The sequence below is a fragment of the Colletotrichum orchidophilum genome (genome assembly GCF_001831195.1).
Source record: "Colletotrichum orchidophilum strain IMI 309357 chromosome Unknown Scaffold_13.1, whole genome shotgun sequence".
Classification (NCBI taxonomy): Eukaryota; Fungi; Ascomycota; class Sordariomycetes; order Glomerellales; family Glomerellaceae; genus Colletotrichum; species Colletotrichum orchidophilum.
This window is the reverse complement of record NW_019172969.1, coordinates 259375-275639: the sequence shown is the minus strand read 5'-3', so window position 1 is coordinate 275639 and position 16265 is coordinate 259375. Positions and strand designations below refer to the sequence as shown.

Below are 16265 nucleotides of genomic sequence, written 5' to 3'. Positions count from 1 at the left end.
TGTACCCAGTAACCGAAGAAGAGCTCTTTCCTTCCAAGTTCACACACACGCCCCCCTGCCCACCCCCTTGGTCCGGACATGGGATGATGATCGTTTTTCTAAGATAGTCCGGGCACGCCGCACAGGGCTGCATTGACCCTTATGGTTTTTAATTTTTCGGTCTTGTCCAAAGAGAGGTCGCGTATTCGCCATGTGGTCTTGACTCTTCCGCCCCGGAACCCATACCCGCTGCCCTCGATGGATCATAGGGTACCCAGAAATCCGGCTCACCGGGGCGTTAGGATCCTTGAACCTGGGTGAAGGTGAGTCGGTGACCGGGGGGGGCGCCAACCGCACTGTTCCAGCAGATGGTCAAATTGACGTTTGTCCTGAAACTGGTCCCTCTCTCTGGTCAAAGCTTTTCCCCTGAGTTTGATCGAATCAGATTTGTTTGTGAACCACGCTTCCAAATAGGCGGCGTGGAGGTTGTGGACTCTGGTGGTACCCCTTTCGTCAACGGTTGAGTCTTCCGGAATTCTGGGTAAGAGGCCCGAAAGGGGGTTCCAGAAGGGGACACCGAGAGAACAAGACTTCATGGTGGAGAGTAAATGGTTGGGGGTGTTTCAATTCAAAGGTAAGTCTCTGCGTAAGGATAATCGGGAAACATGGCTTTCCACGCGTATGTCTGGGGCCATGCGGTGGGGATTGAAGTCATCCAGTGGGATTGCCACCTGCACGGCACGTTGAGAAATACCCCTTTTCGATGAGAATTTGATCTACTGATTGTCCGTTCTGGAACGTGTGAGTTCATGGATCTCTGCTCGGTGTTCGCTGTTCGTTGGGGAGATAGTACGAGTGGGCGTGGGATTGAGCTCGCTGTCTAATTATTGCTGGCAGGAAACTTGCTGCCCGCTGTCCTATGACGACTCGTTTGGTGTGCGTGTCTTGAGTTCCTGAGAGCTAGGCTGTGGTAGAAGACTAATAATGCAGGTTCCGTTGCAGTTGTTTGCTACCCTGCTTCCATTTTCGAGAAGGCTTCGGAGATTTGCCGGCGACTTCAGAGATTTTGTATCTCCTTTTTTGGGTGTCGTTCGTAGATTTTTTTCCCTTGCAAGTCTTTTTGGGCTCCCTTAGAAATTTATACGCAGTGACATAGGTAGGGAATGCTAGTAATTACTGGAACGTGCGAATGCAATCATCTAATATCATGAAGACTCACTCACATAATGACCAAGTGGAATGTGCGAATTGGCCGGGCTCTTACTCAAGTATGGAATGGAAATAGGCCCGTTAGATTGTCACGCAATGCTGTTCAATTGGAAACAGCTCTTGATACGTAGAAGACGAGAAGCATGTTCGTCCTATTCGCAAGACGCACCTTCAACAAAAGGGATTATTCACAATTGGGAACTAAGCTGAGTTTTCATATTGAGCCGTCGGCCAAGTCTTGATTCGGAGTAGATGTTACCATCGGATCAAGACGCCTTGAGCTTCTTCGAAACTACTAAGGCTTTCCATCGTTGTCAAGAAGCCGAAGGGTTTGGAGCCATGGGATGTTGTAGATATGATCCCCTTCTTGCCTTCTTGAATGTACAGGACTTCCGCCGTAATGAGTGAGAACCAATACCGGGGAAATAGAATCAAAAGACTAGAAGTGGAAGCCCTCTCTCGGTGTAAGCATGGTTACGTTTGGCGACGTACGCCGGGGTGATACCTCACCCAAGCTCCGCCTTCGCTCTATGACGATGATGAAACGGAGGACTCGCGGTCACTTCCCAGGGAGTGACACTTGATTGGAATTTCCTGAATAAAAAGGACCCCCGGTCAGAGACCTGCTACTTCCATAAATCATTACTGTCACTGTCGTTGAACCTCACCCGCTCATCTCGCAGCTAGGCGGGTGAGAGTTCATACACGCCTAAATACGATCGCACAAGTTTTCCGGCTCCGGACACACGAGGATAAAATGCTAACGTTGTTACTACACCAAGTTACACATTCGCTGAGATACACGACTTTTAACGTCGCCGCCTTGCCAATAGTCACGAGCCCGGGCCGGCCTGACACATTGGGGATCAATGACGCCAAAAGAGTAGCGTAGACGTGAGGACTTCCGGTGAAGACGATAAAATAGGATACGATGGCTCTGACAGTTGTCGTTGCAATGTAACTCGACTATATTTCCGTCCATGAGAACGCTCCAGGGGTTTTGATTGGGTCTGAGACTATCTCGGCGGTGCTCGATGTATTCAAAGCAGCGAACGATGGAGATGCGGCGGTTGGGAATTGAGCTCGTGTGGGTTATTAAGGACGGTATTGAGGTGCCAGCTCAATGTCATTGAACAAAAAATCTCCGCCTTAGATTTAGAACTTATAGCTGTTGAGTCGTAAATGAGTTGGGAATGCTCAAGGTGATACCACGCTTCACAAGTCTAACATGAGGATTGAGACATGATGCTGAAGTTGGACGACGTAGAGCAGTCAAGACAGACTCTATCTTCGATGATCAGAAACAGGTGTTGTTCCATTCTCTGCTGTATGTGATCATTTAAATCCCTGAATTTCGGCTTTCTTAAGAAGCCGCTGCTCTAGCAGGGAGACATTATTGGATGGAATCTTTAATAAATATGAACTTCATATTAGAGCATTCGTCTAGTAGCGGCCAAGGCATGATGTTAAGACGCAGATTCAAGATACTATTGCCCTTGGGTAGCCTCGACAAAGTACCTCCTCATATGACTCAAGAAATCCAGAGAGCATTCAGTTGCAGCCATAAATTCGTGTCCAAAGCTCAAGATCTGAATGTCCTTTGTTACAAATTGGGGCTTCAGTGAGTATACATCTTCATTTCAAGCTCACAGCATAATCTTCTCCTCACTCTAGAATGGATCGATTTTCACGCCTCTGGGAGTATTATGAGAGGGAGAGAAAGCCAGATTTACCCTGGAGCTCAGTCGCCTACCAGGGTGAGTGAGTGCTAGGTGCCTACTCATACCCTACGTGGCACATGGAGAAGACTTCGCGAAGCTGCCCCCAACCGCCGCCGCCGCCTTACCTCTCCCAGTGCACTTGTTATCACTCTTACCGTTTTATACTGTTCTTGACTTTTTTGACGAAATAAACATAGGGTGTTACTTCTACGTAAATAATAGCGGGAGGCCTTGGTCCATAGGCTTACCCGAGCTTTAACCATCGACTGGTTGTTATCAAGAATGCCGGCTAATCAGAAGAGAAGTGCAGGGTTCAGATGATTAATAAATTGCAAATGAAAAACGATTAGAGTCAACGGTTCATTGAGAAAACGAGCTTCGCTACGTTCATTCATCACAGCGGGCTCTCGCTTAATCAAAGTCTATCAAAATGAGTTTGGGAGAGTTCAAAAGTTAGTATAATTCTTACTGACGAGTTCACTCTGAACTTTTTGCAAAACTTGACTTGAGATCATTCCAAAATTAAAAGAATGACGAAAAAGGTAAATTTAGGTAAGACTGTACAGTTGAAGTTGTAGCGGCACATTCCTTGCACACTTAAATGGCCTTTTGGACTCTTCTTAAGTCATCATGCAGATGAAGCTGTGTGCACCAAGATGAGTGTACTTCAGCTCCCTGCAATTATGTAAATCTATCAGACTAATGGGTAACCCCTTTGGAGCTCAAAACTGAGGGTATCAAACGACAAATGTCTCGAAAGCTCGGGCAGCAATTTCACGGCCACGCCATTTAGCCTTCCCGTATTCTAGCCTTTCCGCACACGAGACTAGCTTGAGAAAGGAGCTAGCTCTATCGTGCCGATTAGAGTCTTTCAGTGTGTTGATTTTGCAAACTAACTCGGGATTAGTTCTCTACAACTTGGGCCGACGCTATATGCCGTATATGGCACGCGGCATCGACCGCACCCGTCACGCATGGCTCAAATTCATCTCTTCAAACCTATCCCGAGAGTGAGGCTTCGAGGTGAAGCCTCTTGGCCATGAAGCCGCGGTCTCGCCCGCACGAGGTGGGTCATCTCCGATTTCGTTGCTTCACGAGTCCGCCGCATGGACTACTCCGTGGTTCTTCTGATCGGAACAGTATAGCTGTTCTGACCCAGATACGCGGCTCCCTGTTCCAAAGCTGCTGAGCGGGAGCGGTTAAGGAAGTAACAGCCCTTCAATGACAATAGTCGATCCAAAGAAAAGGTGTCCCTCATAACGGCGGTCAAATGCTCACATATCGCTCGGTTGCTCGATAAACAAGCCCCTGATTGTAGACATTGATGTCAACTCAAACACGAGCGAACCGCAGGGCCACCCAAAACCATTGTAAATGTCTGCGCACGAGGCTCTGGGATATTCAGCGTTAGGCGTTATGGTAGCCAAGCTCATAGCTACCGGGTATGGGTTCCTTGGGTACACTCAATGTGTTTGACAGCACCTTGAAGTCGACGCCCAGCTAGCCATATTTCTAGTCGAGCTGGTCACCCTTGAGCACTGTCGAGGTGCACAATGTACTCTTGGGATTTCTAATCATTGGTGTAACGTCGTTCTCCGAGGTCGCTGTCGTTCCTATTGTCTCCTCCGCCGCTGGGGCTATTGCGAACAGGGTCTGTTATGATGCCTACTACAACGAGACATATTAACCCCTAGAAAAGACCTGATTATCGTTTTCCGCATCGAGCACATCTTGAGAGCAGACGGCAGCCTGCAGAGCCTCATCAACGGCCTACACGTCGGCTACTTTTGTCCGCTTGCGGTGACTGAATGCCTGAGCGCCGACTTCCTCCTCGGATTATTCACAGAAACCCGGGCGGCCTCGATGCAGGCAGGTCTTCGAGTCGGGTTCGTTCGATTCTTGATGAGGAGTACCGAGGCCAGTCTCGCGACGCTAGCTGTGACTGGGGTCATGAGGACCATGACGCACTCTCTGAATATATATCAGAGCAATTTGGTGACAAGCTACGCAGATCGAGTTGCGTATACGCTGGAATAATTTCGCCTCATCATCATGCAGTGAGTCACCTGCTTCCGACCGTTTGGTGATGGTTCTTGGGTAGTGACTGCTGTACGGTGTTGACTTGCTGGCATCAAGGCTACAATACTCAGCGCAGACGCACAACCTCTCCTTCGCAAGCGACCAGGCCCTCAGCTGCTTGGATTCGGAAGGAAAGACGGAAGACTAGTACCATGAGAGTACTTCGTATCTACTAACAACAGACATGGTTTACTTTGCTGGAGACCTAGTGCGTGCTCAGAAGAAAACCGCCAAGTGTGCCTGAAGACACCGTGCAATACATCCGATTTGATGGCCCGGCCTATCTGGCAAACAGCCAAAAGGGTCTTCTCAGCGAAAGAAGCGGATGAAGCAACTGACATGACTGAACGCTTTTCGTTACTAGCCTAGTTCTCCCCAGAACACTACTTCGCAGCTATAATAATTGAACTTATAAGCAACTGCCCATCCTCGTACAGTAAGCAAAACTATGCATTTCCGCCAGCCATCAAGTGGTATTTTTACCCTGACTCCAAACACCTCGCTAGAAAGATATTTCATGTAATGACGCCATGCGCGCTGCTAGGTTTTTTTTTTCATCCGGACATATGGAAATCTGGTGCATCGCCCATGTCAACTTCTTCGATCAAGAGCCTCAATCCCACACTCCTGCGTCCATCATCGCGTCAAAGCTGAAGCCGTCTCCGAGTCCGTTGCCTAGAGCCTGGCTGACCCGCTGCTGTTGCTGTTTATCGATTTTCTTCCTCTCTTCCTCTTCAGCTCTTGCGAGATCAGCTTCAACATCGACCATCTCGATGAATTCGTTGAGGTGACGAAGGACGTCGTCAACGTCATCCATCGCAGACTCTTGACTCTCGACATTGTTCTGAACCAATGGGATATCATCGACACGCATCGTTGCCTCTGGCGCTGGAGGTGGTCGGCATGAATCTGCGGAGACAAAGGCCTCCGCCATGGCCATCGGACCCGGACTCTCCAATACCTGCTGAGATGCTGAAGGCAAGAGGTGGTGATGCAGCTTCTTTCGGAGCGAGACAGCTTGGAAGTGCTTTTTATATTGGTCGTCTTCGCCGGTTGGTAAATCAGCTACTGCTGTCTCTGGCGGTGGCGAAGCAGCTTTCTGCGTCGTGGGCGTACTGGGATCTCGGTACTCAATGTCTTTGTCGCCTTCGACTTCGTTGGGCAATAGTGCCCATCTGACCCTTTTGACGGACTTTTGTACACTGTCCCATGGATTGTCGGTTGTAGCGGCGATCAGGTTCTGTGTACTGGGTAGGTGAACGGTACTTCTGCGGACCTTGTTGAGACGTCGGCGTGGCTTTTCGGGCGATGGGGAAAGGAAGTTTGCAAAGGACTTGATCGAGAAAATGGGTACTGGCGACACTGACTCTTGGGCGTCGACGGTGGCGGACTGCTCGTTGCCGACAGATGAAGCCGCAGGAGTCATCACAGCGACTGGAGCAAGCGGGGAAGGCGAAGGTGGTTCAGTAACATTGAAGAATCTTGACATAAGGGCTTCCCGGGCCGCTTGGCGCATTTTTGCTGGACTCACAGTCCAAGGACTTTGGCAGCTTGGGTCGATGAAGCTGTCGGTATCACTCTCCTTCGGTTGTTGCTGCTGCTGAGGCAGAGCAATGGCCGGTACGTCCATATTCCATGGACTTTGTTGCGAAGCCGGTAGTGCGGGACTATTTTGCTGATTGACTGTGCCCGCTACTGTGTTGGTAGTGCATGGCGAAGGTCGCTCGGCTGCTTGATCAGGTTTTCTTTCAATAGATATAGCGGCATCGGTAGCTAACGTCATCAATGGTGTTGCCGGAGTCTGCGAAGCATTGGAGCCTTCGGCAATAGATACGTCGGCATTGGCCGGTTGTCGGTGGTTCCTATCAGCGTTGCTCAATGGATTGGGACTCCTCGCAATGATAAACTGGCTCAGCTTCGACCAGGGACTCTGAGAGAAAAGATTCGGTAGTATGCCCGTGGATGAACTGGAGGCTTGGATTGCTGGTTCCTTTTGTGTAGGGGATTGATTCACAGGTGTTGGCGGGCATAGTGGCTCTAGGTCAACTTCTTTCAGCGGCAATTCCTCTTGCTGCTCCTGTGTTGCAGAAAATGCCACGAGGGTCGGTTCTTGGCTCGATATCAAATCTGTGGCACCTGCTGTTGGGTTCGTCTGAACTGGCAAATGCTGATCTAGACTTTCAAGTACTTCTGTGACTTCGTTGTTGATCGTTTCTGTGGGGTCCAAGTCTTTTTTCGTCGCATCGGGGGCTGTATCACTGCTCATAGGCTCTGAGATTAACCCGTGGCTCTCCACCCCTTGCACTGTATCCTTCCCTGGAGAAGTTTGGCCTTCATCCTCCGCGTTGGATTCTGGGGAGGTAGCTTTGGTGTCGTCAGCCATGCAAGCATCGCCCTCCAAATCTTGGACCTCGCCTTGAGAGTCAGTCTCAATAGAAGTAGTGGAAGCGGCAGAAGAAACTCGGCCGGAGGACCTTCTCCTTAAGGGACTCAAGTTCGAGGTATTGAGGGCTTGGTTCCTTCGTCTTGCCCGGAACAAGAAGCTTTCGTCTTGCTGGGTCTCGAATTCATGCCTACCCTCGGCATTCTTGCCAGCTTCTTCCCTGACCATAGTGACACCACTGCTGTGCGGAGCACTCTCTTCAATATTGACTCCTTTCTTCCTAGTGGACTGGGGAGTCTGGATCGGCGTGCTCAGCGCCGCTGGCATCCCCTCCTGGATAGCAGCGGCATGGTTGTTGCGAGTTTGGGAAAGTTGTTGCTGATGCGATAGAGTCACAGTTGAATGCCAAGCCTTCTGCGGAGTCTGTGGGTTTATTCGAGAGCTCTCCAAGCTTGCGGTCTCATCCCCCATGACTGCGTCCTCTCGTTCTTGGACAAGGTGTGACATATTATGGTTGAGGGCTGCGTCTTCAAGCTGGGAAGCACCGGGATCTGCCCTGGTATCATTTGTATCCCCTGCCTTGCGTCGTTTGGTGTCTTGCCGCTTGAGCCATTCTGATCCTGTTGACCGTCGCTTACGTTGGATTTGTGAATGGGACTGCGAAAGAGAAGCGTCTAGCGACCAAGGATACTCTTGTGTTTCACTGACAGACTCCGTACTACTTCTCCATGCTTGGACTCGCTCGAGTTCGTCTGTTTCCATGAAAGGATGCGGGCTCAAACCAACTTGATCCAGGCTTCGCGGGCTCGGTAGGTGACAAGACGCTGCATCCTCGACATCAAGCTCTTCGACATTGCCTTGTTCGGACTCTGTGGTGGGTTTGACAGCAGGCGTTGGTGCTGGTTGTGTGGCAGCTAACGTATTCTTGCTTCTTGATTGCCATGGGTTCACCCAGCCTTTTGCGTCTGGTCCTTCGAAGGGGCCTCTGAGAATCGTGGATAGCAGTCTCGGCGTATGCCCCTGCAAAAACCGAGTCGCAGCCTCTTCATATCGGCGTCTTCTCTCCTCCAGGGTCTTGTCGTCTTCGTGGTCAAAGCCTGCACATAGCATATCCGCTTCGTCACAAGGAGCATCGCAGTATATGGGTTCGTCGTCCAAATGTCGGACCCTCCAGCCCTCCTTCATATCCATCTTTTCCGTTTGTGGAAACTTGCGTCGAAAAAATCATGAACTTCGTCGATGGAGCGGAGGCAAAAGTAGAGAATCGGAGCGCTACGGTCGCATTGGCGCCGGGCGGTGGTCCGGAATACGGTGGTCAGTCGTTGAAAAGCGAGTGTTCCGTCTCCATCAAACGGCACAAACATGGGCGAACAAAGAGGGTCGGGATGCTTCCCAAATTAGGCGGGTCAACGACCGTGCACGTTCACCAGACGACGCGAACCAGCACGAAAGTCGCGTTTGAGGGGGCACTGCACGTGATATCGTGTTTAATTGAACACTCACCCGCTGTCGCAGTGGCTACACCTGCTGTGGCGTACCTTGAGGCACTTTACCTTAGGTAGGCAGAGTGCACAGATCCATAGCAAGTAAGGTAGTTGGATAACATGTTGATGCAGCTAAAAGGAACGGCCCCCATGACTCGATACAACGATTAGCGCCATCGGACGATCGGGGAATTTTGGGTCACGGTCATGGCCTGGCTTGTTCAAAAGCTGATCTTTGGCGGTTGACACAGCAACCCGCGGCCTGCCAATCAAGCATAATATTGAATTAGTTATGTTTATTCGGGGAAAAGCAGCACTGGGCTTTGAGATTGACATAACGCCGGTCCCGAACGCGATCGCTTGACCGCGTTCCCCACGAAACAATACCAACACCTCTTTTTCTCCATATCGCAACCCAACCTCATCGCAGACAGCGGAGGCAGCAGAGGCGACTTCGCCAGCAGACTTTTCGCTATTTTCTTCGGCTTGCCATTCTGCGTATTATCCATCTGCATTTTCTCCTACGCGACTTCTGCATTGCAATTGCCCGCGTAAACAGACTTTAATCGCGGCCAAACCACCAAACTTAGCACCCCGCAAAACGCAAACCGCAACATTAAACTACGACGACGATCTAACGCCCGCCCGATGGACTCCTTATAGTCTCAGACGTCCCTGAAACCCGATCGCATACGCCAACCCACCATGGCTCATGCTTGGCTTGACTCGCTCTCCGAGGATTGGCCCTCGCAAGCCGGATCCGAGACTTCTCCTGCCCAACTGCCGCCTCTGAAGCCGAAAGATAATAACAACACGCCAAACGCCAAAGGATCCGGCAGTCGTATACCTCTCCCCGTCAGTAGGATAAGACCTTCAAGCTCTGGAAACAGCGACAAGAGCACCGGCGTCCTGAGCGAACGCAGCACCAATGATATCAACCTTCCACTGTCCCAACGAGGTCCCTCTAAGCTTTCCCGCGAGATCAAGCCCAATGATCAATCGCGGCAAACGAGTCGCGCGTTTTCAGCCTCAACAAATGGCTCTGTCATCCACAATACTGTACATCATAGATCAATCAGATCATCGCCCCTGCGAGGAACCGGCGACACCCCCGAATGGAAGCGCAGGCTAGTGTACGGCGATGTTGCTTATGGCGAACAGCGGGATCTCTTCTGCTCTGCTGCCACAGGTCTCGAAAACATGTTCAAGCCGCCTTCTCCTCCCCAAGATCAATCCGTGGCCGATCAAAGCGTGCGACAAAACACGACAATGCCCTCTAGTCCGCCTCTTTTCCACCATCAACATGGGGAACCCGAGGATGATGAGGAGGAGTCAGATGGCAGGAGCCAGATGGACCCAAGCCCGAGCCCGAGCCCTAGGATACGCCCGCCGCACATTACCTACAAAATGACCGACGAATCCATCGATCAAAGCGAAGTGAGCCAGGCCAGCCCACAGCAAGACAATAGTTATGCCCAGGAGCCGAGTTTGGCGGCTTCTATTTCAGGACTTGCACCGCCAAACGACGCTTCTCGGAAGACCAGCGGACAGAGTGTCATCAGGAATGAGGATTTTAGTCCGATTGTCCTCACGCTGATGCGCCAGAAGCAGAATGAAGCGAAAGAGAGTTCTGCCCCTACCGAGCTCCCGGTCGACCAGCTCCGGGATCGCCTTGAGAAATTGCGAATAGATCAGATGCTTTTGGACTCACAGGGTGAGCTAAACTTTGATATGGACGGCAGTCTAGAAGATGGGGATAGCGATAGAGTAGAAACGACGGAAGATTATGCGCGAAAGGGAGGCTTCCTCAACATGCGCCGTGGTGGCCGGTCTGGCGATGGATCTTTCAGGTACAGGGGTCTCAGTCCTGGCATGGGCGTTGACACTTCCGAAATGCTTCCTGAAGAGTCTCTCCAGGCCAGTACGCCCAAACAGTTCCCCAGCGTGAGAACGTATTCCCCCGGGTACACCTCGATTCGATTCGGTTCACAGAGCCCCCCCCCTCCGCGCGTGCCAAACCCGAGTCCAGAGAAACCTGGCTTTGCGGAAACTAATAGCACGAGTCCTCTGAAACTATTCGGTCCGTACGATACATTCACAAACCAAACCCTGCTTCGCCGCATCAGCCAATTCGAAGATCAAATGTCCGGATCATCACGTCAATCTCTCAGCGGTGAATTCTCCCAACCTTCTGGAAACCGAAGACCTCATACCGCCCCTGGCGACTACCTATCTGTGCCAAAACAACCAACAGCCACGAGCTCTCGATCTGTCAGTCAATTTGGTGCTGGAGACCTCGAGGGTTACCAATTCAACCAAGACTTATCCATCCGCCTTGAGGAGGAGTCCCAATTTTATGAAGACGACGAAGGGGTTGAAGATCGATCAGATGATGAAGGTTCTGTCCTTCGATTCAAGCACGTAGCAGGCTCGCCGATGCCAGATGAGGCGTCGATGTTTGTTCCCAGGAAACGAGCAAAGTCTGGCACCACGACTGCGTCGTCTTCCAAGCACACCCCGTCAGCCAGCGAAGGAAGCGTTCAAAGAGGAAACGTCCAGTTCGCGGGAGCCGAGGCATTTATCCTAGGCACCCCGCAAAGACGTGATGCATCCGAAGGGAAGCGGCCTCGTACCTCGCCATCCAAGGACCCGACGCCCAAGCGGCGGAGGACGCTACACAAATCGGACATTGCGTATGGAAGGGAAGAGCGATATGCACTCCTGGACACCGTCCAGGAAACTCATGCATTGATGCAGAGTATGATGGGCAAGAAGCGCAAAGACGCTCGTCCAGGCAGTTTGCAACAAAGAGCACACCCTAGCGTGCTGGCCACGCGCCATATCCTTCGGCCACGAACTCCCACCCCGAGCTCGAGGTCCTCCCTGCAAGCTGGCGAGTTCCCCTTTCAAGATAATTTTCTAGAAGACTACGCCGAAGCCGATGAGCAGCCTCAGCGACGCACTCCTCACCGTGGATCTCAGTTTACATCCAGTGCGAATGAACGCAGTGCTACTATCGACACAGACCGTAAGCCATCTATCAGAACTCAGGACTTCCTGGATGAGGCTGGTAAGATCATGGCCATGATTCGAAATGGCGTCAAAGCCCCTAGCGGCCTGACCAGCGTGGAGGAATCCGATGCAGAATATGGCGAGCCGAGTCCTGCTTTTGACGATTCATACGAATCAACTAGAGAACCTTTGTCCCGACCTCCGAGTCGTGAAGGGAAACCAGTGCAGAGAGCGCCGCAGCGCCAGGAGAATCCAGAGATTCTTGATTACCTCAAGAAATATCAAGAGCTGAGCGACATGGGGGACGTCATTACATCTTCGCTTAGATCTATGGACCAAGCTCAAGATGCAATCCGAGCTGCGCAAGAGGTTGAGCGACAGATCGAAGAGAGGAGTCGGTCCAGAAACAATGGTGATGACCTCCAGTATCTTGGGGGAGATGAAACCATCAGCGACCCTCCCAATATTCGGATCAGCGCAAATCCGAATAAGCAGCGAGATGGTTCAGATGAGTCTGACGATTTCGCAACCCACTCGTCTGGGGCCTCCACCAACCACACCATGCACACTGGCTCCTCCCGAGGCTCCGAGTCAAGGAAAACGATCGCGCCACAGAGCGTGTCACATCTGATTCCGGATCAGGTCGGCAGCATGTATCTTGATCGCCAGCAAAATATTTGGATCAAACGGAAGGGCGAGAGCATCCGACCTAGAAGTTCTCATGTTGTCATCCCGTCCGAGGACAGTGAAGACGACCCTTTTGCAAGCATTCCCGACTTGTCCGTCGACATCACGAAAGAGATGCTACACTTGCGATTGGTGACAGCGCAGAAGGAGGCTGAAGAGCGTGAAGCGAACATGTCGCCATCACCTAAGGGCTCTATAGACACGCCTCGGAGCTCATCCGTCAGAGGCTTTGTGACGCTGTCGCCCGATGCAGCATTGCCCCGGGACATCGCGCTGAAGGCAAGAACTGAGTTCCACAAGCTTGAAAGCAAGGCAGGAGACGGAGACATTGAGCATGAGATCCAGCTCGACGAGGATCGCATCATGGATTCCTCCCCATCTCGGAGACGAATGACGATATCATTTTCTTCGCCCATTGCCTCTATCATCCAGGATGTCGCCGCTGAGGATATCGACAGCCTTGAGGACGACGAGGGTAGTTTCGTGGATGCGGACTCGATGATAGAGGAGTCCAAACGAGGCAAATACCAAAGCTTGACAAAGACTGCACGGCGGACTTTACTGCAACCACGTCCACGTACAGCCCCAGCTCGTGGTCCATCACGGCAATTTTCGCTTCGTGGCCAGTCATTCGTCCCACGGCCCGTCTCCCGAATTGATGAAAGGGAAGAGGACAGCATAGCTGGCGATAAGACCGACGAACTTCAAGTCAGTATCTTAGGGGAGAACAGTGCTTTGAGCTACGTCTCCCCCAAGAACCAAGAGAAGAGTCTAAGTTTCATCATCAAGACTCCCAGCAAGACAAGAATGGGTGGCCTTTATCCAGACGCAAGTGCCATCATTAGTCATAATGTTGGCAACCTGTCCCTGAGCCCCATGTCAGAATTTACGCTGAACCACCATGAGAAGTCCTTCGGTTTTGAAGTCAGCTATATTGTGGAGGACCAGCGTCTTGTCACTGGCGACGGCTCTAAGAAAGTATTGTCTTTGACTGTTCGTGAGCTCGTCGATCGCCTGACGGAAATCGAGCCATTTGAGCCATACTGGGAGGACTTCACGGAACTTGACATGAGCGAGAAGCGCTTGTCGAGCCTTCATATGCTGGACGAGTTCTGTGGCCGATTGACGAGCCTTGACGCGTCTAACAACAGTATTGGCCATCTTGACGGAGTGCCAGCTTCGGTCCGACAACTAAAGATGACGCACAACTTGTTGACTGAGCTAACGTCATGGGATTATCTCGCCAACCTGCAATACGTCGATATCTCCAACAACGATCTGTCTAGTTTGTCAGCGCTGAAGAACCTCGTTCATCTTCGGAGCCTGCGGGCCGACAATAACAAGCTCATTTCTTTGGATGGCTTGAACCAGCATGATGGGCTGCTGTCCCTTCGGGCGCGCAACAACCAGATTGAGGTGGCCGACTTTGATGGCACCAAGCTACACCGATTGACCGAACTTGACCTGACCGGCAACAAAGTCTCGGAGCTTCGTGCACTCGGGCAACTCTCTTCTCTGCAGATGCTCAAACTCTCAAAGAACTGTCTCGAAGCATTTACCGCGGAGAATGCACAGGGTCTCGACGGATTGCGGTACCTCGACCTTAGCGACAATGGTATCCTGGAGCTTGATATTAGTCGCTTGCCAGCCGTCCGCCTGCTCCACGCCGACAGGAACCGCATCAGCAAGATCATTGGTTTTACGAAGGCCCGCCATTTGGACAGCTTGTCTCTAAGAGAGCAGGGTGGTGATGCGCAGCTAGATCTTTCCTTCCTTTCTTCGGCTTACGAAGTGCGCAAGCTCTTCCTTTCCGGCAACTACATTGGCACATTTGAGCCCAAGGTAGACTTCCTCAACCTGCAGCTACTTGAGCTAGCCAATTGTGGGCTCCGCTGCCTACCGGAAGGGCTCGGCCAGTTGATGCCGAACCTGCGCTCGTTGAACCTCAACTTCAACGCCGTTGCAGACCTTTCACCCATTCGATTCGTTCCCCGGCTCAAGAAACTTCTTGTTGCTGGTAACCGCCTGGCAGATTCGACAACGGTCACAGAACTTCTGACGGACTTCCCGCACCTGACTCAATTGGATTTGCGGGACAATCCAATCACGCAGGGCTTCTACCCACCAGTCCACGTAACGGTGTCGGCGGACCGAGGTCACGTTGCGGACCCATTCACCCTCCCAGAGGCCGATTCGGAGAGGGATGCCATGTTTGCCCGGCGTCTTGATGAGACGACTCGTCTCCGGCGTCGACTTTACCAGGTTGTTTTTGTGGGATGCTGCAAGAAGCTGAAGCTGTTGGACGGGCTTCCCGTCAAGCGCCAGCATATGCTTGCCCGCGACCCTTCGTTTCAAGCGTTGGTGAAAGAAGGTCTGCTTCCAAGCGATATCGCTCAGGTGCCGATCGTTGCTCCGGCAGCCGAGGCTCCCGGTGAGGCACCGGCCTCTGTCTCGATACAAGCCGACGAAAGCAGCCGCTGGCACGCAGAGGATAGCTTCGCTTGAGGCAGAAGACGTGTAACAACATCGCAGCATGGCGAAAAATAGGCGTTTTGAGTACAGCATGGATTGTTTTTTTTTTTTTTTAATCATTTTTCATGCGGGAGATTTCGGGGTCAAACAAGAAGGCGTCTGGGCAATCATCGAAAAAAGGAGCCGGGACTACTAATGACGAAACGAGGAGTATTGTACGAGTACAGACAGTAGAAAGCATTGCTTCAGGAACATGCAAGAGGGAATACAGACTCTGTATATGCAAACCATGACTGGTTCCACGTGAAGATGTCGACGCTGAGGTTGTCTTACGTGAGGGCAACGCCCTGATGGACCAAGTGAAGCACCGTGTAGCTGGGCCCCACTCCGTAGCCGTCATGATTGCCGAGCGGGCGCCTTGGGAGCGATCAGATCAAGATTCAGTGGCCCACTTCCAGAGTACGCGTACAGATACACGTGAAGTGCCCAAGAAACCGGAAATTGATGAGGCGGTGCCCTCGTATTTACTTTCACACTGGCTGGCTAATGGTCAAGGCGCCACATGAATTGGCGTGTCATAGGGACAAGTGTGAGCATCCTGAGTCGGTCATGTCCCGGAAGATGCTCTTGGTTTCAAGGGGAGAGTGTCGTAGGGCAAATCAAGCAGGAAATTTCCCGTCAACGCGGAGTGGTCGCCCACTCACACCAGTTCTTGATTTGGGGCGAATACGGACCCGAGTTGGGCAGCAGGAAAGGGCATCGCGCGGTGGTTAAAATAAGCAGCCCCCTGAGATAATCTCAGAATGGGCATAGTTTGTGCGTGCTAATGACACTTGACACTTGGCTTCCGAGCCCAAGGAACGGTGCCGTTCTGTGCGTGGTCGTCCGGTCAAAGGGGGAAATGGGATGCGCATAATCCGGATGATGTGCCCGACGCGGTGCAGGGCGGGTATCCACATGCAAAGGAGATCACCTTTTTGGACCCCTAAATCGTTAGTCCCTCCCCGAGTCCCCCTACCTCATTCTAGAAGAGGAGCTAGCATCCTCACTCTCCGTCGGCGCAAGGACGGAAAGGAAGTTGGGACGACGGCGGACGCGAGATGGACCGCGTGAAGCGTCCAGAGTTCGGATAGGCGCGCTCGAGGGAGGGGACTGCCTGTGTGGATTGGTATGGGAGGCCTCTAAGTCAGGGAAGTAACTGGACGGGATGAGCTTTTTCTTTTCTCTCTCGTGCTTTGG

At 51.8% G+C, this 16265-nt stretch overlaps 3 protein-coding genes across 3 annotated transcripts; 2 read left to right on the top strand and 1 right to left on the bottom strand.

Moving 5' to 3' along the window:
* Positions 1 to 4589: 4589 nt before the first annotated feature.
* CORC01_02346 (uncharacterized protein) lies at positions 4590 to 4946 on the top strand (the record flags this gene model as incomplete). The annotated part of the gene is made up of 1 exon (XM_022613996.1): positions 4590 to 4946. A coding segment is annotated over one exon (357 nt), but the record flags the coding sequence as incomplete, so codon positions are not given.
* A 655-nt stretch (positions 4947 to 5601) lies between these two features.
* CORC01_02345 (protamine P1) lies at positions 5602 to 8562 on the bottom strand (the record flags this gene model as incomplete). The annotated part of the gene is made up of 1 exon (XM_022613995.1): positions 5602 to 8562. One exon carries the CDS (start codon positions 8560 to 8562, stop codon positions 5602 to 5604), a length of 2961 nt encoding a protein of 986 aa, XP_022479493.1.
* A 998-nt stretch (positions 8563 to 9560) lies between these two features.
* Positions 9561 to 15059, top strand: CORC01_02344 (WD repeat domain-containing protein; the record flags this gene model as incomplete). The annotated part of the gene is made up of 1 exon (XM_022613994.1): positions 9561 to 15059. One exon carries the CDS (start codon positions 9561 to 9563, stop codon positions 15057 to 15059), a length of 5499 nt encoding a protein of 1832 aa, XP_022479492.1.
* Between the last annotated feature and the right edge of the window lie 1206 nt (positions 15060 to 16265).